Source organism: Pichia kudriavzevii, chromosome 1 (assembly GCF_003054445.1).
Source record: "Pichia kudriavzevii chromosome 1, complete sequence".
NCBI classification, from domain to species: Eukaryota; Fungi; Ascomycota; class Pichiomycetes; order Pichiales; family Pichiaceae; genus Pichia; species Pichia kudriavzevii.
The window spans coordinates 2,037,179-2,063,913 of record NC_042506.1 but is presented as its reverse complement, the minus strand read 5'-3'; the positions used below and the strand labels follow the sequence as shown (position 1 = coordinate 2,063,913).

The 26,735-nt window shown below is 36.9% G+C and overlaps 12 protein-coding genes and 2 non-coding genes across 14 annotated transcripts; 7 read left to right on the top strand and 7 right to left on the bottom strand.

Moving 5' to 3' along the window:
* Positions 1-136: 136 nt before the first annotated feature.
* C5L36_0A09400 (uncharacterized protein) lies at positions 137-1,534 on the bottom strand (the record flags this gene model as incomplete). Its single annotated transcript, XM_029463966.1, has 1 exon — positions 137-1,534. The coding sequence occupies one exon, from the start codon at positions 1,532-1,534 to the stop codon at positions 137-139; it is 1,398 nt and encodes a 465-aa protein (XP_029319826.1).
* A 539-nt stretch (positions 1,535-2,073) lies between these two features.
* C5L36_0A09395 (uncharacterized protein) lies at positions 2,074-2,445 on the top strand (the record flags this gene model as incomplete). Its single annotated transcript, XM_029463965.1, has 1 exon — positions 2,074-2,445. One exon carries the CDS (start codon positions 2,074-2,076, stop codon positions 2,443-2,445), a length of 372 nt encoding a protein of 123 aa, XP_029319825.1.
* A 192-nt stretch (positions 2,446-2,637) lies between these two features.
* C5L36_0A09390 (uncharacterized protein) lies at positions 2,638-3,366 on the top strand (the record flags this gene model as incomplete). The annotated part of the gene is made up of 1 exon (XM_029463964.1): positions 2,638-3,366. One exon carries the CDS (start codon positions 2,638-2,640, stop codon positions 3,364-3,366), a length of 729 nt encoding a protein of 242 aa, XP_029319824.1.
* Positions 3,367-3,724: 358 nt separating this feature from the next.
* On the bottom strand, positions 3,725-5,287 carry C5L36_0A09380 (uncharacterized protein; the record flags this gene model as incomplete). The annotated part of the gene is made up of 1 exon (XM_029463963.1): positions 3,725-5,287. One exon carries the CDS (start codon positions 5,285-5,287, stop codon positions 3,725-3,727), a length of 1,563 nt encoding a protein of 520 aa, XP_029319823.1.
* A 580-nt stretch (positions 5,288-5,867) lies between these two features.
* C5L36_0A09370 (uncharacterized protein) lies at positions 5,868-7,580 on the bottom strand (the record flags this gene model as incomplete). The annotated part of the gene is made up of 1 exon (XM_029463962.1): positions 5,868-7,580. One exon carries the CDS (start codon positions 7,578-7,580, stop codon positions 5,868-5,870), a length of 1,713 nt encoding a protein of 570 aa, XP_029319822.1.
* Positions 7,581-9,006: 1,426 nt separating this feature from the next.
* C5L36_0A09360 (uncharacterized protein) lies at positions 9,007-10,143 on the top strand (the record flags this gene model as incomplete). The annotated part of the gene is made up of 1 exon (XM_029463961.1): positions 9,007-10,143. The coding sequence occupies one exon, from the start codon at positions 9,007-9,009 to the stop codon at positions 10,141-10,143; it is 1,137 nt and encodes a 378-aa protein (XP_029319821.1).
* A 536-nt stretch (positions 10,144-10,679) lies between these two features.
* C5L36_0A09350 (uncharacterized protein) lies at positions 10,680-14,039 on the top strand (the record flags this gene model as incomplete). The annotated part of the gene is made up of 1 exon (XM_029463960.1): positions 10,680-14,039. One exon carries the CDS (start codon positions 10,680-10,682, stop codon positions 14,037-14,039), a length of 3,360 nt encoding a protein of 1,119 aa, XP_029319820.1.
* A 118-nt stretch (positions 14,040-14,157) lies between these two features.
* On the bottom strand, positions 14,158-14,231 carry C5L36_0Atrna2N. The gene has a single exon. It is a non-coding gene; the product is annotated as a tRNA-Asn (tRNA).
* A 591-nt stretch (positions 14,232-14,822) lies between these two features.
* C5L36_0A09340 (uncharacterized protein) lies at positions 14,823-16,421 on the bottom strand (the record flags this gene model as incomplete). Its single annotated transcript, XM_029463959.1, has 1 exon — positions 14,823-16,421. One exon carries the CDS (start codon positions 16,419-16,421, stop codon positions 14,823-14,825), a length of 1,599 nt encoding a protein of 532 aa, XP_029319819.1.
* Positions 16,422-17,183: 762 nt separating this feature from the next.
* On the bottom strand, positions 17,184-17,257 carry C5L36_0Atrna2I. The gene has a single exon. It is a non-coding gene; the product is annotated as a tRNA-Ile (tRNA).
* Positions 17,258-20,284: 3,027 nt separating this feature from the next.
* On the top strand, positions 20,285-21,778 carry C5L36_0A09335 (uncharacterized protein; the record flags this gene model as incomplete). Its single annotated transcript, XM_029463958.1, has 1 exon — positions 20,285-21,778. The coding sequence occupies one exon, from the start codon at positions 20,285-20,287 to the stop codon at positions 21,776-21,778; it is 1,494 nt and encodes a 497-aa protein (XP_029319818.1).
* Positions 21,779-21,928: 150 nt separating this feature from the next.
* On the top strand, positions 21,929-24,748 carry C5L36_0A09330 (uncharacterized protein; the record flags this gene model as incomplete). The annotated part of the gene is made up of 1 exon (XM_029463957.1): positions 21,929-24,748. One exon carries the CDS (start codon positions 21,929-21,931, stop codon positions 24,746-24,748), a length of 2,820 nt encoding a protein of 939 aa, XP_029319817.1.
* A 217-nt stretch (positions 24,749-24,965) lies between these two features.
* Positions 24,966-25,772, top strand: C5L36_0A09320 (uncharacterized protein; the record flags this gene model as incomplete). The annotated part of the gene is made up of 1 exon (XM_029463956.1): positions 24,966-25,772. One exon carries the CDS (start codon positions 24,966-24,968, stop codon positions 25,770-25,772), a length of 807 nt encoding a protein of 268 aa, XP_029319816.1.
* On the bottom strand, positions 25,769-26,539 carry C5L36_0A09310 (uncharacterized protein; the record flags this gene model as incomplete). The annotated part of the gene is made up of 1 exon (XM_029463955.1): positions 25,769-26,539. The coding sequence occupies one exon, from the start codon at positions 26,537-26,539 to the stop codon at positions 25,769-25,771; it is 771 nt and encodes a 256-aa protein (XP_029319815.1).
* Positions 26,540-26,735: the final 196 nt, after the last annotated feature.

The window sequence follows — 26,735 nt, the reverse complement described above, 5'->3', positions numbered from 1 at the left end:
CGTGTGTTAAAAAGTTTTAGCTATCACAACACACTCCATGGAATAGTTGAATAACATGTGATAGTAAGAATTGAAGGGAGACAAAAAACCGAAAAGGACAAAGGTATTGCTTATTATATGTCCAAGATGATCATTTTCAATATAATAATCTGGTAGAGATGTTGTAAGAAGTAGCTTCTAATTCGGAGTATAATTTCTTGATGTCGTCTTGGTTAACACCAGAGACATCGGCCATCAAGTAAGCAATATCACCTCTTGAATCTGAAAATTGCTTCTCAATGTTGTAGTCAGATAAAATTTGATTGACTGTTTTCAAGACACCTGGAACATTCTGGTGAATGTATAAGATTCTGCAAACATTATCTTCTTCAAGATCTAATGCTCTCAATGAGACTTCTGGGAAGTTAACGGCACCAGTAGAAGTACCCTCATTCAAGTATTTGGTCAAGACGGTACCGACTTCAATACCAATAGCAGATTGCGCTTCTTCAGTAGAACCACCAATATGAGGAGTTAAAATAACATTCTTCAATCCCTTCAATTCATCAATAAATGGAAGTAATTCTTCGCCATTGAAATGAGGTCCGTTTGCCCTTGGTTCCTTTGGATAGACATCAATACATGCACCTGCCAATTTTCCAACCTTCAAAGCTTCAATAAGGGCAGGGAGATCGACAACTGTACCTCTAGAATTGTTAATTAAGTATGCACCATCCTTCATCTCAGCCAATTGAGGAGTTGAAATCATTTGCTTAGTCTCTGGTGTTTCCGGAACATGAAGGGAGACAAAATCAGAGTTGTTTAGCAACTCTTCAAGAGAACCAACCTGTTTGGAGTTACCTAAGGACATGATCATCAAGACATCGTAATATAGAACATTCATACCTAATGATTCCGCAAGAACAGACAATTGGGAACCGATATGACCATAACCAACAATACCCAAAGTCTTACCTCTAACTTCCCAGCATCTAGCAGATTTTTTGTTCCAGAAACCGTTGTGTAATTCCATGTTTCTATCCCCTAATTCTCTTGATAAGGCAATAATCTCAGCAATCGTTAACTCAGCAACAGATCTGGAGTTGGAAAATGGAGAATTGAAAACCGCAATACCAGATTTTGCAGCAAACTCCAAGTCAACTTGGTTAGTACCAATACAGAAACAACCAATAGCAACTAAATTCTTTGCATGCTTTAAAACATTTTCAGTTAATCTAGTTTTGGATCTAATACCAATGGCATGGACACCTTTGATTTTTTCAATTAGCTCCTCCTCAGGGAGAGAGGTTTTAAGAAATTCGACTTGATAACCTTGGTCTGCAAAAATATCTAGAGCAGTTTGATTAACATTTTCCAAGAGTAAAATCTTGATATCACCAGTTGAGAATGGTTTCAAGGTTTTTGCTGATTTGGTGGAAGGCTTGTATTGATCTAAATAAGAAGCAGTTGGAGATGTAGAAACTGTGTTTCTTGGAGATAAACCAGTTTTTTCAAAGGCCTGGGTTAATTTAGAAATTGGTTGTGGGGATGCCATTATTGATTTGTTTGATAGGTGGTTCAACTAGCCAAAAGTATACTGATTGAAAAACAGGGAAAAGATAGAATAAGATTGGGGAGGAAGGAAAAATTGCTTTGAAACCTTTATCAATAGAGAAACCTTCAAGTATATATATGTATATATATATATATATATGTGTGTGTGTAAATGTGCGTATGTATGAGTGTGTGTCAAGAGAACAACGTGTGAGACGAAGTCAAAAGAGAAAATTAGTCTTTCGGCTATATAGCGGCTGTGGACTTTGAAAAATGAAAAAATTCAGTCATACATTTCCTCCACCATATTATAATACATGGAACGACCGGTCACGTGAAATTGCGAGTCGCCCTGTCTAGTAATTGACGCTCTCTTGCATTGAATATTATTAACTTGAGTGTTTCAATTTTATTCATTGAAGAAACAAGTTTGAACTTCTATCCCAGCACATGGTTCTCAGGTGGTGTTGAAAAACATCACAGAATTAGTATATCTACCTAATCCTGTAGGTTAAATCAGAGTGGAGAAGGCTTAAACACATGTCGGACTTCTTCAGTAGGTACTATGGGGTCAAGTCGGGCGTGGAACAGCAAGAAGTCTATGAGAGTTTACTCATCCGTTTGGAAGAAGTCACAGCGGAGTTTATCCGGGGAAAAGCCTATCATAAACCAAGACACTTAAATTTTCCACTCTTACAAATTAGAAAAAAAAAAAGAAAAAGAAAAAGAAAACATATTGCATCACGTGCCATAAAAGAGGGTTGCACAAACCCTCTTCTTGTTTTTACACACAAGAGCGTATCCAGAGTAAATTCAACAACTGCTGAGATTTTTCCAATTTTTCAGGTCTGTGAGGAAGGAAGGGAGAAAAAAAGCATGGAAAACAGAGTTGTAGTTCAAGAAGAGTTTTAGTATTTCCCGTTTAGAGTTGATTCTCCCCGTCCTTTCGGTTTCTCTCTCCTCTCTCCTTCCTCTCTATCCCTTTTCTTTTCTTTCTTCTCTTACTTTTGTCAAGATTGTATCTACGTCGACTGAAAACCAACACCCCCGGCTTTCCACGTTCTATTCCGACGAATCCAATTTTTAACAAACTCATCAAGTAAAATGTCTGGTGCAGCTCCACAAAACAACAGAGGTCCAAGAAGAAACGGTCCAAGAAGAAACAACAGACAAGGTCCTGAAGAAAAGGCTTGGGTTCCAGTCACCAAGTTAGGTAGACTTGTTGCTTCTGGTAAGATCACTTCCATTGAACAAATCTACACTTACGCTTTACCAATCAAGGAATACCAAATTGTCGACAAGTTATTACCAAACTTACAAGAAAAGGTCATGGCTGTCTTGTCTGTTCAAAAGCAAACTAGAGCAGGTCAAAGAACCAGAATGAAGGTTGTTATGGTTCTTGGTGATGGTAACGGTCACGTTGGTTTAGGTGTTAAGGCAGCAAAGGAATTAGCTAACGCAATCAGAGGTGCTATTATCATTGCTAAGTTATCTATCATTCCAGTCAGAAGAGGTTACTGGGGTTCCAACTTGGGTGCTCCACATACCATTGCACAAAAGACTTCTGGTAAGTGTGGTTCCGTTAACGTTAGATTGATCCCAGCTCCAAGAGGTTCTGGTATTGTCGCTTCTCCAAACGTTAAGCAATTATTGCAATTTGCTGGTATTGAAGATATCTACACCACCTCCTCTGGTTCTACCAGAACTGCAGAAAATACCTTAAAGGCAACCTTTGCAGCTATTGGTAACACCTACGGTTTCTTAACTCCAAACTTCTGGGCTGATCACGCTTTACAAGCTTCCCCATTAGACCTTTACGTTGAAAAGAAATAAGTGTCTTATAAGAATTTTCTAATTATTGTATAACTCTTTTTTTCTTAATACATCTAAAATGTCCTAATTCTAAAATGTAGAGCTAGAACAACTTGATGAGTGTATATAAGGTCATCTTTTGACTATCACATGCCCCTCAATTCTTTTTACACGTTTAAGAAGACTTGTCGTACCAATACAGTTCATCATGACAACACTTTCTATTAAAATATATACATGTAAAAAATAAAAAAAAGAAAAAAAAAATAAAAAAATAAAAAAAAAGTATACACATAAAACATAGATCAAAACAAAATGCAACTAAAACAAAAACAGAAAAGTAGAATATACAAAAGATAACTTGAATAATTTAGCAAAATCAACTTTGTTGGGGTGGGGCCTGTTCGAAAACGTGATTTTCAGGAACTGCGAATTGACGTTGAGAAGTTGTTCCAGTGTTTTGAGTTTGACCATTAATCCAAACTTTATTTCCTGTTGGAGTGGCGCCTGCTGCTGAGATTTGTCTACCTTCAGGATGTTGGTATGCACAATTCAGATTGGTACAATTGACACCATATTTACACACCTCATTCAATGGATGGTTGAATGTACAATCGATCCTAGTACATTGCGCACCATTCCTGCATAATACTGATGATGTTGCATGCCTTTTTGGACATCTTATATTTTTACAGTATTGGCCGAATTTACATTGCTCTAAAGTTTTCTCGATATTTGGCACACTGCCAGGTGCAGCTTGGCTACCACCAACATTAAATTGGGATTGTGCAGAATAATTTGGAGATGAGTGGGCTCTGGGACATGTTGGATCCTTACATTCCTTGTTATCAACACACCACTGGAGAATAGTCACTTTCGCATCTTTATTTGCTGGTGTTGGATGACCAAACGGACATAATTCCTTCGAACAAATGGCACCAAACTTGCATAAGATGATACCGGTGTTACTCCTTGATTGATTTCTTTGTTGTTGCTTGGCCTCTCTCACTCTTTCAAACTCTTTGAATAAAGCATCATCTTCGCCGGGGTGTAAGAAAGGACAGGTTTGGTTTTGATTTGGGCAATTTGGGAAATTACGACACACCTTTGTGGGATGACCAAATTGACACAGCCTATTAGAGCAATGAGGAAAATCTTTGCATCTCTCAGTTGGAACCTTGCTCACAAAAGTAGTAGTCTGGTCCACATTGTTATCGAGAGATTTCTCAATCATTTTGTGTAAGTCCTGTTGTCTCCTGTTATTCAAGTTTCTACCACCTCTAGTATTTTTGAAAGAAGACCCTCTGTTATTTTTAGTGAAATTAAACCTGCTAGAGGAGTTATCAGCTTGATTTCTAAAGTTGCGTTGTAAATTCTCAGAAAATCTGGTTTCTCTATTTCCGGCACCATCAATCATCATATTATCCCCAGATTCCATAGATTTTGGGAAAGAGGGAATATTGAATTGTTGGCCAGCAAATGCTGATTGTGCTGTCCCGGTCTGTGGAGCAAATGAAATTTTCTGAGCTTGTGCCGGTGTTTGTTGACCTTGTTGTGGCATAAATGCAGATTGCGCAGGCTGAAATGACTGGACAGGAGCAGCCTGTTGCTGTTGCTGTTGCTGTTGTTCTTGTTGCTGTTGTTGTAGCTGTTGCTGTTCTGAATGTTGTAACTGTTGTGACTGTTGCATTTGGTTACCATTTAAATTGTTGTTGATCTCGTCCATAACGTCCTGAACAAATCGCTCGTCAATTATGTTACCGAATAAACTGGTAAACTCTTCGACAATTTCAACACGAGTCCTGTTGTTTGAAATTAAAACGAGCAAAAACTCGGCCACATATGCAGGATCTTCTGTGTTCAACGAAGCTAATTTTGCAGCTATCTGCTGCTTGAGCCTTTGTCCTAGCTCACTATCCGGTTTGAATTCTTGGACACTCATAAGGTTGTTGTCTTTTAGTGTTTGTACGAGCCGAATTGAAGAAAGGAGATGGAGAGGGCAAACTTCTTTAATGAACTCAAGAGAAAAAAAAAATGCACCTGAAAAAAGAAAAAAATTATCAAGTATTCTCGAGGGAAAAAGGAAAAATTTCTTCGTCGCGTCTTTTTCCAAACTTCTTTCAATTCTGGCACATTTCGTGTTCACGTGATAAGCTGCGCTTTTTTTCCCGTTTGACCCTCTCAGTAGGTACCACACCGGTTGGCATCAATTACCACACAAAAACCTAGTTCGAAGCCAGCTAAACAGGAATCTAGAGATTCTCGAACTGTAAATAACTTGACCAGGACAAGGACGTCTCTATGTAGAGCCTTCCATAATTGGAGGATGGCATTGAATGTATCAATTAGCTCATAGGTTCAAGTAAACACTCGATTTTTTTTCCAAAAAGATGTAGAGTAGGGTATATACAAATATGCCAAAAAAAAAAGGAAAAAAAGCTACTGTAAAAAACCAGCAATTTATATAGAACAGATAAGTATCAGCAAGGTCGTTAAAGTAAAGTAAGTCAGACGTGTTGAGCTTAATGTTTGTGCAAGTACATTGATTTGAACAAAAGAGTGATAAATACACCAATACCTCCAATTACAAGTACGTCCTTGCTGTACGAGATGAACTTATCATAATAATGGGTGGGCAGAGTTATGGTGAACTTGAAACATTTGGATGGTTTAGGTTTTAGGGATAGATAAAGTAAAGTGTTTGGAGGTAAGGTAGTTAACTCGTCTATTGTATCGACTGTGATTTTATCGTTTTCGTCCAGGTATGTCAAGTTTGGTAAGAAATCAGTTGATGGAATTTTACAATATATTTGAGACAGAAATGAATTAAAAGATTGGTCACATGAGAGTTTACATTTATAGATGTTCCCATTCAGGCCTAGTTCCAAATTTTCAATGATTTTGATTTTAAATGTCTTTACCATTGGAACAACATTAGGTCTAATGAGAGAGTTGTCTGTATTTCTCGTTAAAGATTTCAAACTTTCAGAAGGGTCCATGTTCACATTGCCAAAGCTCGATATTGAATCTCTCGTTACACTAGTTGAGGATGGTGACCGTCTACTTAGTTTGGGATCAATGGAAAAGGAATGTCTTGGACTGGGGACGGTCAATGGTTTATTCAAGGAATCCCAAAACTTGTTCCATGCCAAAGTATTTGACTTATTCGTAGTTATTTGACCTGTGCAACTTTCTTCTAAGAAATGAGAGTTATCGTTAAGTAAATGAAGTAAAGAGTATGTTAAATCCAAAACATTCACCAATCCCTTAATTTCATTTTTGTGATTCTTGATTGGCAAGTTCATGTATTTCCCCTCGTACATTAATCTTAAAGCGTTATGGATCTCCATGGAATCATTTGCAAATTCCGGTTTAGGTGTCATAATTCTAGTAACTTTGGAACTTTTAGAGTCAATTTTAAGCGCCAAGACTCTAAAGACCAAGTCTTTTGTTGTAAGAATACCAATGATGTTTTCGGAACTTTCTATGGATGATAGTGAATGGACTACAAGAACGGCTGTAATATCATTATCCATCAAAAGCTTCGCAGCATCAGAAATCAAAGTCTTCGAATCTATATAAAATGGAGTCCTTACATTGAGTTCGTTACCATCAAGTAATGATTTCAAATCTGGTTGTTTCATTATTTCAATTAATGATTTCAAATCATTGACAATTTTCTGCGTTCTTCTGGATATATTTAAATCAACCAATTCTTCATTCATTGAGACCAAGTCCATATTTGAATTTGCTCCATCCAAATGGAATCCCCCATTTATGAGATTGGCAATTTCGGTGTTATTCAATTCATTAAAAGTACACTGCAATTCTCTTGATTTTTCAGACATTTTTTCCAATCGTATCATGACATTATAGAAACATGTTGTAATATTCAAGACACCCAACACCAATTTATCCCCATCGACAATGGGCAGATGTCTGATTCTTCTCTCGACCATCAACTTCAAAGCTTCATTTGGAGTGGTTGTAAAAGGGACAAACCAAGGACTCAAAGTCATCATTTCTCCAATTGGAGTATCCAAGGACACGCATTTGGCAACAGCCTTGAATGCCAAATCCTTGGTTGTTGTTAAGCCCACAAGCTGGTGTGTATTTTCGTGCAAGATTAACAAACAATGAGTTCGTTGTTCCTTCATCAACAATGCGGCGTTATAGATGGACGTTTGCGGATTACAAATGACAGGAGGGTCTGCAAGACGGGAGAGGCCGTTCATGGTAGAGACGGCTTGGTAAAAGAGCTGATGATGAATGCCAGTCTGGAGACAGTAACAACCCCACAACCAACAACAACAACAACAACAACAACTTCATGAGCCTCATTCGAGGAAAATATATGATTTCTCAACCACTATTCACAGTACTGCGGCCGTTTTATCACGCACATCGCATGAATCGAGATCTAAACTCCCATCTACACGATCTACAACAAACAAATGGGGAAGGGTTGAGAAGAGGAATCGCTGAGCCGCCGTTCAATTTATGAAGAGATACCGATTAGACAGTAGTGAACCCCCTCCCTCTCTACAATTTCCCCCTTCTACATTTTCTGCCTATTTTTCCCCTTTTTCCCCCTTTTTCCCCATTTCGAATTTCACCGAATTAAACTAAACATATTTTTAAACGTGAAAAGGGAAAAGGGTAGAAAAATCGAAAAATAAAGCCCAAACATTAGGACAATACCAACGGTCGTTTCTTTTCGCAGACGCCGGTCTTCCCGAGGTCGAAGATTGGCATAGATTATAAGAGGATCTGCCGAGACTTTCAACGGCTTCTAATAAGGTATATCAAATAATACAAAACTTTTTCAAAGCCTAAAGGGGGTTGGAGGTTTAGTAAAATAAAAATGGGTTGCATAACAAAATAATTAAATGATCCAATTAATTTACCCTTTAGAGTTAAGTAATTGGATATAATAAGGGGGGAAACTATAAACGCAAAATTGAAACTCGAAAAACTCAAAAACTAAAGAGAAAAAACTCTGTATGAGCAATTGGCCCGCATTCTAGACCGCGCATGTCGGAAAGAGTATAAGAATAACAATGGCTCCACCAATAAACGTCGGGAGATTGCGAGCAGTCGCGAGTGATGCCACTTACTCTTTTGGGGACAAATTGGGGCAAAAGGGGAAAATCGAAATAGTAAGGAGAAATTTTCCCATTATTTACTTTTCGTATTGTTGTATATTCTGCGGAAATGTTTAAATTGTGCATAGTTTACACTTGGGGGGCAATTTTTTTCACGAAAATGACAAGTCCTACATTGAGAAACCCCCTCGCACTTTTGAAATACTTATAAAAGGGAGTCAGACCCCCCCCCCTTGAAAGTGGTTGCGTAAAATGGCAATGCTCAGCGTGTTCGTGTTTTACCCCTGTTTGAGTTTGGATGGTTCTTAATTGGTTTTCCCTTTTAAACTCTTGTATTTCTTTCTTGTAACATCTATCTAAAGACCAACCAAACTTACCCACACTCATTTGTACGTACGTCTTGAACGTTTGACCAACTAATTACACTCCTTATATATTCCAAAAAGTACATTACGAATAGTTTCAAAGTTTGTCACTCCTTTGTTTTCTTTAGATCAAATCAAACCAAACCCAATTAAATCAAATTGCACAAAAATCAAATCAATATTATCCAACTATGAAACTCTCAAACTCTTTATCCTTATTGCTTGTCTCGTCACTGGTCTCTGCAGCACCAGTTGCAATCAATCATAACCACCATCAACATAAAAGAGAGGCGGTTACTGTCACTGAAGTCCATACTGTTGTTGTCAATGGTGCTAACCCAACAGCTTCTCCAGAGGCTCACACTGTCCAAGCCCTTGTCAATGACGCTGTTCTAGGTGATGACGAATCAACTTCTTCCACTCAACAAGCTGCTGCTGCAACAACTACATCTGCTGCTGCTCAAACTTCCCAAGCTCAAGAGAACACTGAAACAAGTGCTGCAGCTCAAACAACTTCTTCTTCTTCTTCTTCATCCTCCTCTTCATCTTCTTCTGGTTCTTTTGAAGATGGTACTATTCCATGTTCTGAATTCCCAAGTGTTGCCAACATTGTTTCTCTTGATTGGGTCGGTCTTGGCGGTTGGGCTTCTGTTATGGCTTTGGATGGCTCAACATCAAACTCTTGTACCGATGGCTTTTATTGCTCTTATGCTTGTAAGCCAGGTTACTCGAAAACTCAATGGCCTTCCAACCAACCTTCCGATGGTAGATCTGTTGGTGGTTTGTTATGTAAAGATGGTTATCTTTACAAGTCAAATTCTGATTTCGATTCCTTATGTGAAGAAGATGTTCAAACTGGTAACGTTGTTTCCGAGTTATCCGAAGTTGTTTCTCTTTGTAGAACCGATTATCCAGGTTCCGAAAATATGGTTGTTCCAACCGAATTAGAAGGTGGCTCAACTCTTCCATTGTCTGTTGTCAATGAAGATAACTATTTTGAATGGCAAGGTAAGAAAACTTCTGCTCAATATTACGTCAACAACGCTGGTGTCTCTAAAGAAGATGGTTGTATTTGGGGTACCGCAGGTAGTGGTGTCGGTAACTGGGCTCCACTTGTCATTGGTTCTGGTTACACCAATGGTTTAACTTACTTATCCCTTATTCCAAACCCAAATAACAACTCTCCTGCTAACTATAATGTCAAAATTGAGGCTGCATCAGGTGGTTCTATTAATGGTGAATGTAAATACGAAAACGGCCAACTTTCCTCCCCTGATGGTTGTACCGTTACTGTCACCTCTGGTTCTGCAAATATCATTTTTTACTAGATGATTTTGAACCCGTTTTTTTTTCTCTTTTTTAAAAAAAAACATGGAATCATTGGTTTCTAAACAATCGTTATTATCTAACTACTTTATTTTTGCTTCAATTTCACTCGTTCATTTTCTTTAAATCAAAAGTTATATCTCCATCTTTTTAAGAGACATAAATATTGATACCCTTATTATTTTTTTCCTTGTCTGTTATATATATATAAAAAAAATTAGATAGTACCAATTACCCAAATCATTTCAATTTCGATGTACTAATAGGCACAAACTAAGGCACATTTTCTCCCTTCCCCTCGCGGGATATAGTTTTGAGAGGGATGAGAAATGAACATTTTGTTGTTTTGGATTTTCTTGGTTTTTCTATAGTTTGCTCCATGAATACCGGTCTCACTCCAATCCGTATTGTCTCACAGGTGAGAATATGAGGTGGTGGGACGAGCAGGGTGTTATTAATAGCCCATTTCCTCTGTATCTTAACTATATTTTCCGCCTTCTTAAACTGTTTACTTCAGTACTACTAAAAAATAACCAAGATGTCACACCCCCATACACATTCGGTGTTGAATGATTCAAACTACCCGCAGGTGATCCCTCATCCTCAATTCAAAGCTGTCGACTCAATCTACGAAAACCGGCTTCGCCAGTTTACCGATACTGGAGGACAGTATTCAAACCTAAACCTTCCAAAGTTTTACAATCGGAAGCGTTTAAGACTAGGAGGTTCACAAACTGGCATCACTTTAAGGCAATGGGATGCGCCTGGACTAACAAAACCTCTATTCAAAGATGTTATGGAGAAAAGGGATGAGTTTAGAAGCATTGATGTTGATAAACCCATTGTATTTGGTCCCAAATGGAGCAGCCATTGGTTTGAAGTTCTAATCAGGTTGGATAAAAATTGGTTTGATGCTGTGTCCATTGATAAGAGGGAATGTTTGACCTTTTTGTGGGATGCTGGTTGTGAAGCTTTGCTTTTCGGAATTGACGGATGTCCATTGCAGGGGCTAACTGGTGATGGCGAACGTACGGAATGCGAGTTACCACTGGATTGGTTCAAAGAATCCAAGGGCAGCGATGTTATGACATGCAAATTCTATATTGAATGCTGTTGTAACTCTATTTTCGGCGGCGGTGGGGACAACTACGATTTAAGAGTTTGTGAGCTGGCACAGTACAATGCCCAAGCCAAAGCTCTATTTTACGATTTTTGGGTTTTAAGTGACGCCGCTAGAGAAAATGGCCCACCACAGAAGCATAAGGCTAGAGAAATCTGTAACCGTATTATGGATACTTTTGATTCAAAAGACGCCAAATCAATTGATAAATGTAGAAGAATTGCAGCAGAGTTTTTAGGTACAGATGTTGATTCGGAGAAAGTCTTTGAGAAATCGAAGTTGAACAAGTTCAACGCGGTATACGCTATTGGTAACTGTCATATCGATACGGCCTGGCTATGGGATTTTGCCACGTCAAAAACCAAGATTGCAAGGAGTTGGTCAACCCAACTGAGATTAATTGAAAAGTATCCCGAATATGTCTTTGTTGCATCTGCAGCTCAGCATTTCAAGTGGTTAATTGAGTACTATCCAGAGTTGTACGAAAAGGTAAAGGAGGCGGCAACTAATGGAAGGTTTATCCCATTGGGCGGTTCTTGGGTTGAAAACGATACCAACCTACCAAGTGGTGAAGGTCTAGTTAGACAGTTCTTATTGGGACAACGGTACTTTCAGCATTTGTTTGGTTCTAAATCAAATATATTCTGGTTGCCAGATTCGTTTGGTTACTCTTCACAAATTCCACAAATATGCAGGCTATGTGAAATCCCGAAGTTTTTAACCCAAAAACTCTCTTGGAATAATATCAACACATTCCCACAAAATTCATTCAATTGGGTGGGTATTGATAACTCACAAGTTATGGTTCACATGCCTCCGGATAACACATACACTGCAGACGCTAATTATGGTGATGTTAAAAGATCGGTTCATAACCATAAGAATCTATATAATGATCAAAAGGGAATGTTACTCTATGGTAAAGGTGATGGTGGTGGTGGCCCAACACCTGCAATGGTTGAAAAACTGAGAAGGTGTAGAGGTTTTGCTGACAATGCAGGTGGTGAATTTCCGCAGGTTACAATAGGGCCAACCGTTACTGATTTTTTTAACGATTTATCCAACGATACTGAGAATGGTAAGAAGTTACCATCGTGGAGAGGGGAGTTGTATCTAGAGTATCATAGAGGCACATATACAACACAAGCCAAAGTTAAAAATTATATGAGAACTGTCGAGTTGTTGATGCACAACGTGGAATTATTTGCTTCTTTTGCTTCAGTAGTCCACAAAGATTACAAATATCCGCTCTCACAAATCGAAAGGCTTTGGCAAAATATTTGCCTCTGTCAATTCCATGATGTCTTACCAGGATCGTGTATTAACAAAGTTTATGGGGAAGATGTCTGGCCTATGTTAGCTAAAGTTCAAGAAAATGAGGAAAAACTATTGGCAGAGGCGTTGAGTCAATTTGGCATCTCAACTTTCAAAGATGAAGCCCATAAACATCTCATTAGGTTGAGTTCCTTACCTTGGAAAAAGTCATCTATTGAACTGGTTAATAACTTACCAAATTTCCTTATATCGAGAGCACAAAAGGTTGCTGAAAATGATTACTTAATCCAATTTTATGGCAGCACCCTTATGAAGCCCCTCTCAACTAGAATTAAGTATCCGTCTATTATCTACAAATGTGAGGATGGATTATACTGTATGGAAAACTCAAAACTAAAGGCCTTGATCGATTCTGATGGCCTCATTGTGAAACTCTATGACTTGGTCAACGAAAGACAACTCATAAACAATACTATAATGAAAGGAGGAAACCAATACGTAATGTTTTCTGATACTCCACTAAACTTTCCTGCGTGGGATACAGAACTTTACTCTCTGAACAAGTTCAGGTACATCAAAAAATCAACCAAGTGCAAAATCAAGTTGAGTGGACCACTTGTTAGTTCGCTTGAAATTGAGCATCGACTTTCTGAGAATAGTAAGATTAGAACAGTCATTTCTCTATCTGGTATCAATGACTTATCAGAGGCTTCTATGGTTAAATTCAAATGTGATGTCAAATGGAACGAAGACTATGAATTTTTGAAGGTGCAATTTCCTGTCAATATATCAGCGGATTTTGCAAGTTATGAAACGCAGTTTGGTATTACAAAAAGACCAACACATTTCAACACTTCTTGGGATGTTGCAAAGTTTGAGTGCTGTATGCACAAATTTGTGGATTTTTCGGACTACAACTATGGTGTTTCGATTATTAATAATAACAAGTACGGTGGTTCGGTACACGGAAATATAATGACTCTTTCATTGTTGAGAGCTCCAAAATATCCTGACGAAAAGGCGGATATTGGCCATCATTTGTTTGAATACGCTATTCTACCGCACAGTGGGCCTTTAAGTGCTACCACAGTGAGAGCTGGTTGGGAATTTAATGAGCGTATGCCTTCTGAATTATTTGCATCAGCCGAAAAGAAGAATGAGCTGTTTGCATTAGACAGTCTGGTAACTATTTCCGGTGATGAAGGTATTATTTTATCAAATGTTAAACGTGGAGAGGATGATGATGATGTTAACTATAAGGATGGCTTAATTAGCAGTCTTCCTAAGAAGTATGTTGGTTCTCAAACCTTAGTACTCAGGGTTTATGAGTCTTTGGGCGGTACCAGTAAGGCAACTATCACTATCGGGACTGACGTAAAGAAAGTTGTAAAGACCAACTTATTGGAGGAGGAGAAGGAAGATGTAGAAATGAGTTCACCTGGTCGGTTCACATTTGAATTGAGAGCTTTTGAAATTGCTACATTCAAAGTTGTCTTGAAATAATGCTACAATTACGTTGCCTGTTGTGCTGTGTTGAACTTTAAACCAAAAAAGAAAAAAAGAAGTTCTATCAATAAATTAAGTCTATCACTAACAAAAATATAAATTTATATAAAAAATACGACCAGAGTGAGGGTTGAACTCACGATCTTGCGATTAACAGTCGCACGCCTTAACCAACTTGGCCATCCAGTCGCTTTTTATTTCTAAATGTATTTGGTTTACCTACTTATTGATTTTAAATTAATTTTTATAATAATAGCTGTTGGTGGATTGAATGTCTTAGATTGTAAAATTATTTTTTCCTTTCCTAGTTTGAAAAAAACCAAAACAAAAACCTTTTGAGTTTGACACAAGAGTCACGACTTTGTTTGCTTCATTGAATCACTTGCTGGCTCACCGAAAATAAAGTGACAATGACAGACACAAGTACCGAAGCTCAAAAAATATCAATAGCTATTAGTATAATCCATACTAAGGATAGAGGGGGTAAATAATTGTTTTACATTTCTATATTTTTTTCTTCAGCAGGTCCAAGTACCGGAGATTCCTTGATAGAAAGTGAGCTATATGGTCGCCTATGTTATTGCTAAAAATTTTATTAGATATTGGATATAAACGTAGTTTTATATGGATATATATCTCAGCGCCCTGAAAAGTGGGGATCACATTATAAAAAATGGTTCAAAGGGTATAAGTTGAATTATATTTAAAAAATCAAGTTGAATTAATTTTCTTCGAGAAAATAAAAATTGAGAGTGGGTTTTAAAGCTTAGTAAAGAATAATCAAAGAGTGTATCTGAATAAAACATTCTCTTTATCGGTTAAATCTGCAAACTCCACGTTATCAATATGTGGAATTTCCAATTTACCTTCTGCCATTAATTTGTCTCTCCTCCTATTCTCAGACCAGTAATTGAAGTAGATACACGAAATCAAAATAGCAGAAACAGCCATAGTTACGACAATAGCAATCTGCCCACCCTTATATGCAGGTGCTTGGCTGTCAATAAACGTCTGGGGACCAATCAAATTACCCGTTGAATAACCAACCAAATAAATGGCATTGACTGTAATTTTTTTTGTGTGACCAGCAACATTTGCACTGAAGCATGCTAAACAACAGATCATTCCAATCGGACAGATGTTATAAATGAAATAACCGGCAAGCCTGGCTTTGGGAGATTCTGTGGCAAATGCAAGAACGCAGGAGAACGCAAAACTTATAAGAACAACGACTGTTGCAATGCCTAATTTGTGAGGAATCCAATGGTGGGTATATGCAAACCCGATCACACCTACAAATCCAATTGCACCAGCAATCATGTTCATAAGCAAAGATTTTGTTTCGGTGTAACGAAAGGTTTCCGTAAAAATAATACCAACAAAATTTGTTAAGGAACCGTTCGGGATTTGATAGGCAATAGAGAAAAAGAAAAAAAACCAAGTGTTAATGTCTAGTATTGCTTCTTTAAATTGGTGGAACTTGAAATGTTTATTACCAAAACCCTGTTGGTTACTTTTAATTCTTAGAACGACTTGTTTTCGTTCTTTTTCATTTAAAAACCATGCTTTGACGGGCAAGTCTGGAATATGGAGAAGAAATGCAAAACCCACAGCAATGGTCATGCATCCTATAACAATGAACATTACCTTCCATGGAGCCATAGTGTACGCGTCTGGCCTAATCGCCATACCATATGCAATACTATTTGCAAGTATAACACCCAAACCATTGAAGGAAAACCAAAGCGCAGTTCTAAAAAACTGTTCCTCTGCCTTGTACCATTGACCAGTAATAAGAACCATTGCTGGTGTAACGGCTGATTCCAATACACCTAAAACAGTTCTTAAGGTAACAATACCGGCATATCTTTTCGGAACTGAGTGTAGGCAGATGACCATCCCCCATAAGATGATGGCAGTAGAAACAAACTTGGAAACAGGAAATCTTTGTAAAGCCAGGTTCATTGGAAATTCAAATATTAAGTAACCCAAGTAGAATGCGGAACCAAGCCAGGAATATTGATTACCATGCATGTGGTAGTATTCACGGATGCCCATAATAGCAGCGTTAGAAGTAGAAATTTTATCCATATACTGGATGGCATAAACCAAACAGATCAAAGGTAACACAAATAGATCGATTTTCCATAACAGTTTTCTTGCTTCTTCTGGTGACAGTTCAATGTCTTCACTTTCTGCAGCAATGGCATATTCCATTGCCTCATCCACATCACCCGTCACATCTACAATACCACCATCGATTGATTTTATGTGCGACAACACGTCTTCTGAACCTATATTCTCCCTAGAAAAGGTTAGCTCGGGATCACTGTAGCCCTTATAGGAGGTACTACTTGCTTTTTCTTCCTCGGAATGCATGCTTCAAATGAAATCCCGGTTCGGTCGGTTGGTGTTCAAAATAAAGAGACACCTCAAACAACTGCAAAAAAAGACAAAAAAGAAACAACAATTTGCAAAAAATGTATTGTTTCTTCGTGAGTGAGACAGGGTTTGCTGAGTGATTACAATATTATATATTTATACAGATTTCGATAATTGAAGCTCCTTGATAAGAGGGGTGCCACTTTTTTTCAACGAAAAATAAAAAAAATACCCTCCTCATTATGAGGTACAGTAATATCAAACAAGCCACAGTAGGGTCAATTAACTGTAAGTTACCAATTGTGTGTATTCCACCACCGGAGAAAAACAAAGTACAAATCTTGAAAACGAGGGGCCCGGATTTCTCCTTTAGGCAAACGGTTTCATGTCAAGAGCAAAATGCGAGAGAAGATTGCTTTAATGCCTTTTATTTTCGTGACAAACCCTAAATTCCTGCCATTTTCGCTATAGTGATCAGTAATGCCGCAAGTTAATAGTACATGGTATTTACAATTAAGGAAAGTGTAAGTTTTGAGTTGAGATTGGTCAATTTCACGTGATGCTTTAGAGACTCCAAACGTGTGGTACACTAATTGCGTTATTGGTATCATACTAAGCAATATAGTTTTGCATGAAACGTCATATTGGCAAATACACCTTGTAGTTCATCTTTGACCTAAAAATGTGTCAAACATTTTCCAAAAATTGTGAAGAAAAAAAGAAACTTTTCTCCGATCACAGAAAAAATATAAAAATAATTGGTCCCTAGCAGGATCGAACTGCTGATCTTGGCGTTATTAGCACCACGCCTTAACCAACTGGGCCAAGGGACCGGTTATTGAAATTGTAAGAGATCAGACAAAGGGCTATCTCTCTATTTCCTCATCGGGTAATCATATAGAAGGTTGAAGAAGATTGTAGAAGGTTAAACAGAAGTTCTAGAAGATAATTAAATCCCTCAAAATGCTATTTTTAAATTAAAGAATTACTATTTAAACAGAGGACATTCCATATATGTTCTCAGAGAATTAACGTATAAAAATATATAAGATATAAATAAGCAATAATCAGATTCTAAAGTACGCACCACCAGCAACACTTTCAGAAATTATCAAGGACCAGGTGTGAGGTGTCGAAGTAATTTTCTTATTTGGGATGTTTTGACGGTTGAATCTTTTTAAGGATAATCACTAATTTTATCAATAGCTATAATATTGTACGCAAGGATGATAATTGTGATAAACATATTAGTAAGTACGCAATAAGTGTATAATCGCACGAATAGACAATTCGTATGGTGGATGTTAGTTGTAGTAGAAGTAGTAATAGATTTCTCTCTTCCTCCTTCTGCCGCTTTCACTCCCGATTAGGAGCTATATGAGCTATATCAGTTCTATATAACAGGATATTGTCTGTCTCATATACTTCACGCCCGCAACCTGGAATCACCCTCAGTTGCTACACTTTTTCCCATAGCAGACTCCTGTACGAGCTTATTACGTTTTAGGTTTTTATTTTTTACTGTGCCAGTCCTGTCATAGCCCGTTGATAAATAATTATTAATTTATGCCAATGACAGTGTATCCGACGGCTTCTCTATGCCTATGCTCTACATGATCAACGGGACTAACTCTCTTTGCTTCCTACGCCGGATACTTGACCCTTGTTAACTTCCTTTATTCTAAAATCGAAACTTTAACAGCGGTATGTTATCGTCTATCTACTGGCACTTCCTTTTTTGGAACACACCCTGAAAAAATTTTTCAAAAACTATTACAACACGTGATAAACATATCCTAGTAACGGAAGAACAAGAAATTATCAAGTGGACTGAGATTTTCAAATGAATAGCCAGTAATTTTGTGAGCTATAATATTATTTTCTTTGATCTTTAAAGACCATTATAATTCTCTGATTAATAAAACTTAACTTAAAATGGTCAATGGACATATAAACACAAAATTAAGCAGCAGGGGAAAAGAAGTTAGTAGTTTCAGTGATTTATTTTCTTTCTTTCTAATCTCTATTAAGGTGTTTACCTATTGATATAGTCATTTTTCTAATAGCTAGGATGGGTTCCAAAGTATTATCCGAGGCGACATACAAGAACCTTTATCAAATTAAGTTAGGCCAAGTACACCTTATTAGTAGAACTGTAAGAAGTGGAAAGATATGATTTATAGTTCGGAAGGCATAGGTTTATATTTTGTGTCTATAAAGGATACGTTCACTCAAGTATGCCTGGTATGTTACACATCTGCTATTTTCAAGAATTTAAGATTATTTCCTTTCTTTGAGCTGGTTTTTATGTATTTCCTATAGATGTTTCTTTTGATTGTTCAAATAGTAACTTAAAAAGAGAATATACGAGGTAAAAGTTATGCGTATAAAGCAATTGGGGCTTCAATAAGTAAAGTATATGGAAATGGACGATTCTGTGGTAGCACACAGTAATCAAAAGATTTTACTTAAAGATAGGGTTCACTGATAATGATTTTTCTTTTCATCCTGATATCTGATCCTTTTCACTTTGAAGGAAGAATTTATAAACGCTTCAGATAAAGTTCCCAATACCTTGTATTAGTATGCAGATATATTGTATACTGAAAGCTTCAAATCTCTGCAAAAAACCGAGTCCGAATAATCTTCATTTCTTCTCCTGATCTTAAAAACCGGGATCACTTTCTTTGCCAAATTTGAGTTTTTTTTTTTCAATTGTAAAGGCTTTTTTGAAAATTGAAGTCCCCAGGTTTGGGTATGATTAGTCTACTGGAGAAAAGGCTTTGTTCCCCTTCTTTGAGCACCTTTAATACTAGACTTGCTGTTATACAAGAGAAAACTTTTATAAATAACACCAACTTGGCTGATTTTTACAGTCGACACGCTAGATTTTGATGTAGTCGTTTTACTTGAAACCTTAAGTTTTCGCCGTTGTACTTAAAATTAGTTAACAGCGTCTTCTTTAAAACGAAATATCCTCAAATATCGGGTACTAAACATGAAAATAAGATATATTCTTCAATAAAAAAATTAAAATAAACCTGGATTTCATTGCTCTAATCCAATCTGATAAGAAAATAGCTTATATAATCATCATGTATCAATTGTTTTCATTGGTCATTACATTTCTGTAAGTGCCATGGATGAAATAAATCTTCAATATTCTAATTTTCATTATGACCGCTACCACCCATGTGTAAAAGGAATGGACGGGGCTGGAGTGGAAGTCTAATAAGGTTAATTTTTAAAAAAATGTATAATAAAAAATGTATAGAAGAAAAGCATGAAATTGAAAGGAAGAGCTTTGTCTTTGTGATAGGAAAGACTTCTTCTGACATTATTTATAGACAACTACAACGATGCTAACCTAATTAGTAAGCCTTGACGTCAAAAAAATCTCAGTGTTGATCTTTCATATTATTAATACAATTTCAATTATAGCTCCTTATTTATCTTGCTCTAGTAGACATTAAAGCTGTACAGCCTGATCATCTTATTTATAAGTGATTAGTTTAATTTGAGTTTTCGCCTCATATAATTTGTTGAAAACTTCAACTAGCCCGTATTTGAGCCTTGAAGTTTGCTATCTCCATTAATCTACAGTTTCTTATACTAGATGAGATGCTCTGATAAATTGGAGTTAAGTGGTTGAAGGTATTTTATCTTGATTTGATTTGATGTTAAGGCATACAATTGTTTTTTTTCGTTGAGCAAAATCATCCACACAGGAGAAAATGAAAATTTATGCAGACCGAATTTTTCCCTCAACACACTGTAAATCAAACAAATTATGGATTATTTTGAAGTTTTTGATAGATCACGATTTTTAGCTAGCAGGACTATTAAGAGCTTTGGGAAATATGATACTGAATGGATTAGGCATCCGCCGGCTTGTCAAACAGTCCATGGTCTCTAATTCTTTTGTGTTCAGGACAAATCTGGTAAAGAGTAAAATGTTCAATATACGATATCCAACCAGAAGCGTTAAGGCTTTCACCGGACCTAAAGTCTTAGCCTCAGTATCCCTTAGGACTTTTCATACCACATCTTCTAGAAATGCTGAGTTTTGGAAGGTTGGAACGAATATCAAAATTTTCAGAGGAATGTTAAAGGAATCAGGCAGTTCACAATGGAAGTATAGAGTCGTGTTGTTTCTTTGTATATTCACAATTATGAATTTCTTGTTTAATGTGATGCTGACTATTTTAACAAATATATATTTGGAAAGAATTCAAGCTACTAGTTGGAAATTTGGGTTTTCTGTTAATACGGATTTCAAGACAGGGCTTGTGGATGAATACATAAAACTCGATGAAACTGCTGCAAATAGAGATTACTACAAGTGTATTAAAGCTTTGGCCAAGGACAATGGAATTATTTACAATATTGACGATCAAGTTGACGATATCCAAAAGATCCTTCTAGGTACTGAGGAATTAGGCAAATGGTATAATCAAAAAAATATCAATTATATTTCTGTATACTGTGATTTGTTACTCAGATATGCACTAACAAGCGAAGAAAAAAACTTTCAGGAGGTTGACACCGTAATTAACAAGGCGTTTGAGCTAATCTCATTTTATGAGAATAAAGCCGGAGAGAGAATAGGAACTTATAGTTTGAAAAACAAAGCTTTAAGGATTCAGGCCGATCTTTTGAGCGCCAGAGGACGGCCATTTCAAGAAGTCGAGAAGAAATATTACGATTCCATTCGTTTGGTTATTGAAAATGAATATAAAAGTGAACACTTGGATTCCACCGATATTGCTATCGTGCCAGCTGATGAACTCTCGTCCAATAACCTGACTAATACCTTGTTAGATCTTTGTGCATTCTATACATCAACAAGAGAGGATAAATATATCCAAAAGGCTTTGTCAATTCTTTTATCGGAGCTTAGATCTTTGGAAACCGAGTTTTTGAACCTTGATTCACAATTCAACTCAAATGCTATTTTCAACAGAAAGACCAAGAATTTATCCACTGAAAGTGAGAAAAGGCTAATGGAGTTAAGATTTGAAAAAATCCCTCTTATCAACTTACAAATAAGTGAAATGCTGTGGTACCAGAAGAGGTACGAGAAGGCAATACAGTTTGCAAAAGAGTCTGCACAAGTTTCTAGCATGTATGCTAATTTGAACTTCAATTCTGCCAAGATTGCGAAGATGGGATTTGCGAATCTCTCTACAATGTTCCAACATTTAGGTGACAAAGAGGGCTCAGAGCTTTGTATTAAACGTGCTGACGAAATTTCAATTCCTATGGAGGCCTTTGCAAGGATGTCTGGAACTGTCCGTGATGTCGTCTTGGAATACTGGTTTGGTTCCTGGGGTAAATTTTTATTCCCCGGCTGAGTGCACAGAAAAAAAAAACACTTGTGCGATTTTCCAACTACTGCGTCTTTGACTTATGACATTATGAGCTGTATGGCTCTTACCACATTACTCTGTATATACTCGATTATATAATATCTGTAAGTTGCACATCGTATTACTGCTTTCCATATGACCACCGATGGAAATTTGCGACAGCTCGAATCCACACTGACCTTGGAGAAGTTACTTCAAGTTTCAATACGAAGGAACTATTCGCCAGCCGTATTCTACAAGTTGTATAAGGATTTTGGGCATAAACAGGAGTATACAAGAGGAGAAAAGCTGGATCCCACACCTCTTTACAGAGGTTGTGACAAACATTATTTGCAAAGGGAGTATATTTATGAGATTTTGGTTGGTTCGGATTTACAAAATACGCATGAGGAACTAATAAATTATTTTGTCAACATATCTAAAGGACTTCCTATTAATGACCAAGTTTGTTTACTGTTGTTCATCAATCAATTTCCTGAAAAGTTTTGTTGGAATCTCTACGGCAGGTCCAAACTTGTATTAAATGCCTTATCCCAATATGGTTACCATCTGATGAAGAACTTTAATCCAAATGATGCCGAAAATGTAAAGCTAATTAATTGTTTTGTTAAACTTATTACTTATCTAGTGGTGAACTATGAGGAAAGAAATTTGGAAAAGGAATTTGATAAATTTATATCTGTTTTATTAGAATGGCTCAGGTCCAATTCATTAAATTCTTTACAAACTTTGAGAGAAGGCATTGAAACATACAATCAATCTGCATTAAACCTTGCGTTTCCGTTGAAGGCAAATGGCGAGACACTGAAGCCAAGCAAAAGTGGTAATAGTTTGGTCAGGATCAATGAGAGGGAAACTACTAGATTGCTAAAGCTGAAAAAAATCATCTGGCTTTCGCAGGCGATTACTGTTGAATTTACAAGATTAGACGAGAACTTCGTTAACAATTTCAAGCAGCTTCTCAGCTTGTCGGGGATGCCAACTTTAGATGTTATACCCACTCTTATCACAGAACTTTTTTCAGGCGTTTTTGATGGTTTTCAATTATCCAGCGCAAAAACACGCCATATCTGGAGGACATACATTGTTTTCAAGATCCCATTTTTTCTTAAAAATGTTCTTAAAATTGGTCAAGGTGTTTTGGAAAAACAACTATCCCTCTTGTTTTCTGATCACAGTGGATTCGTTCTGAAGTTCAATGATATGCTGCTGCAACTTGAAGAGTCATTGACACAATTAGGTCTTTTGAAGAGAAACGTTTTACGATTGAACCGCACCTCCAGAATTGAAAGTGAAACTACAATGTCAGCAACAGATTTAAATCATAGTTTTACGCAAAAATTTATGGAGTGTAATCCTGAATTTGTTTCTATGAAGGAGGCCGGAATTAAAGAGTTCATTTTGGAAATTTCAAGCTCAATTCAAATGGTCCATAAATTCTGTGAGCTAGTGTTAGAATCCATGAACACATTTATAATGACAGGAGATACATTAAGATTAAGGAGACTTCTTCTATCTTGTGCTATTGATTTGGATGTTTTAGATGCATTGGTGCTTTTCGATTCACCATTCCATATTATCACACCCCTACTGAAATTTCTAGATAACAATGTCCTCCAAATCCCTGATTCATCAAATATGAGTACTGCACAGAAGTATTTAAATGAGACTAATCAACCCGAGTTTATGATGGATGTTGATGGAGTTAACGACGATTCTTCCAATACTCAAGATAATTTCAGTGATATTTGTGCAACTTTGAATTTTGTTCAGTTTTCATACAAAAGGTATAACATTATAATGAATGACGATAAATTAGTCCAGTCAATACCCAATATCTTGTCGCTGTTAAGGAACTCTAAGATTATATACGATACCAAATCTCAATCAGGCAGCACACTAAAGGAAGTTTCAGTTTCTGATGATATTATAGACAAATGGATCTCTTCGATGTTCGATCCGACTAATTCCGAAGGGATCTCTGACGATCTTATTAAGATGACCAATATCTATCAATATTCACAATTGGTACCTAGAATTGTTCACGAAGCAATTTTATGCACTCACAATGGCTGGCTAACAGAGGATGCCCTGGCAAGCGGGTTGGAATATTTACAGCAAAACTTCTTAATTGGTTGGTTACCATATGTAATTGATGATATCTGTGATACTACCTCGGATAAGGACGGAAAAGACACTATTTTGTTAGGCACGGTGCTTAGACAATTGCTGAATGTTGAGAGTACTAATTCTGAGGAGATACACATAACAATAAAATTGGTGAAAACTATTGTTAACGATAAAGTTTGGGGTAGATTCGAGGCATTGAGAGATTTATTCACACAACCGGAAGTCCCCCTGACTAATAACGAATACTTCCTTAATTTAACAAGATATGTCGAGACATACGATGACCTTGATACTGTCCAATGTGTGTTTGACCTGCCAGTAGTATGGAACAGATTGCTGAAAACTAGTCTTGCCACTGATGTACTTTTCAAAGAGTTATGCAGTTTGACCGCTCGAAGAGCGTCTAACACAGAAATCGATTATGATTTAATTGCAATACTCTTAACCACTTTTTCCAAATGGATTGTAGGTGAAAAGATATCAACCACATGGCCAGCTGTATTATCAAAACTAAATGACCCGTCTATTTCACCTTCGGATGTGTTTACGCCTATTTTGCAGAAAAGGTCTCGAGAGGTAATTGTAAGAAGCTACAACAACAGTTCCAACTCAAATTCAGCGGTCAAAGCAAACACCACAGAGTCTGGATTTTTTGGTTTTATTCAAGATCCAAATATCAATGCAATGGAAGTCGACATCAAGGAAGAAAATGAGAATCACATCATAGACCCATACGGAGAAAACCTTGTCGTGCTTGCTTACGAGAATAAGGGAAACAAAATAACTGATGTGTTCTTGCGTAAAATTATGCAACAACTTAAATAGATTTGTATAGACTCCTTATTATATAGCTATTTATCTATAACCATGCACCGTCTGCGAGTCTGCTAAAAAAAAGCAAACTCTCCATTCTTTTATCATATCCTGATTTCCGCACACGTTTGCGTCTCTAATATCAAGAAGAACAAACATTAATCACAGATTATCAATAATTTTGGCACTTTTCATAATTTAGTATTAACAGAAACAGAAAACAAAATTCATGTCGACCATTCCAGCAATAGCGTTTCCTGAACCCTCAGAGTTACCCCAGTTGGGAGTTCGAACGCATCCTGTCGTTAGATACGTGAGAGTGTTCTCAAGGATTACTCTTTTGGCAATGGCCATTATTTACATAGTTTTCAAATATGTACTACAGCCGGCATTTAGCACCACCATAGCACGGAGGTTTGAGTTACAGAATTTTGCCTACACCAGACTAAAACTATTGCACAAACGGTTAAACAGAAATGTTAAAAATCCACCACTTCTCAGAGTTAATTATAAAGGCAGTATTGCAGTAGACAGAGTTATTTCTACAGAGGACATCATGCATGCAGAGATCAAGGAGTCAGAGCACAGAATATTCAAGGCACGTATAAGAAGAGATACAAATATCATGTTGAATAATCCTAAAGATGATAAACAGATGGATGATGAAATTTTGCATCCCAGTCTACCTCAAATTAACGATGAGGCTAACTATAGCACTACCAGGCTAATTGAAAGTGTGCAGAGGCTAAGGGATAAGATATCAGAGCTTAAAGTTCCTGAGTTTAAATATTCAACAAGTTCTGCATATAATGACGGAGACCCCGAAATGAATTCTCTACTATATCAAATCAAACAATTTAAATCATACCTGGAAGTAGTGACATCAGAACCACCCCACAAGTTGCTTTTTCGTAAACCACTTTCCCAATTGCAAATCGGTTACAATTCGAAAAAATATCATAAATTCAACTATCTGGATATATTGAATGATAATATGGATGAAATAAAACACAAACTAGGCACTAAAATAAACTAATCATTTCCCTCTGTGCTAGGCGCAATGGTATTAACGTATTCATTGATTTTCTCGTCTTTTCTTTTTTCCCTTGCAAGCCGTGCCTTATTAAGTTCTTCAAAGTCAGTTCGAACTTCCTCGATACCAAATTTCTTATAGTAATCAAACAACTCTTGTTTGAAGAAAGGTGGTATTTCCATTTTCAGTTTGGATTCAGTTTCTGCTATGAACTCTTCAAATTTATTGTGTAACATTTTCTCAGTAACTTGCCTCAATAATCTTCTTTGGTACCGCCTCTCCAATTTTTCAAGCTCTTTTTCAGTTGGGGTCCATCTTGATTTCAATATCTTCGCAATTGCAACAGGCGATACTTTGAAAAATTCAGCCAGTTTAGGAGTTGGTAGTTCTTCTGGAAATTGATCGTGAAGCATTCTGATTGCATTTGCAGTTGACGGGCTTAGTCTTTTGACTTTGCTTAAATCTATTTTCATTGCCTTTTCCTTCAAAGCATATTTCTCACGTAACCATTGAGGAAGGTTCTTGTTTTTCCGCCAACCTTTAGGAGGGGGTTTTATGTGTAATTTTGAAGAGTCGTTGTTCCTTTCGCCAGTAATAGTTTCCTTGGAAAAATATTCATTCCAATCGTTCTTACTGTAAACTTTTGATTTTGAATTATTCATTAACTTATCTAAATCTGGAAGATTCCAAGAAGTCGGCCTTCCACCTTCAGACTTGAAAGATATGTAGGTTGTATGCAACAGACGTCTACTTTGATTCCACCACTGCATTTTGCTAGATATAGATATCCTAGAGAATACAACTGTGATGTTGGTTCTGAACACTATCAGAAGAGATTTGTGTGTGTCTCAGATTAAAAAAAATTCAAAATAAGGATTTTTTTTCCCCTCAAGAAACTTTCTAATAATTTTGTTTTTTCTTGGTTTTACAGGATGCTGTAATTGTTGTTTGAAGAATCTTATAGTA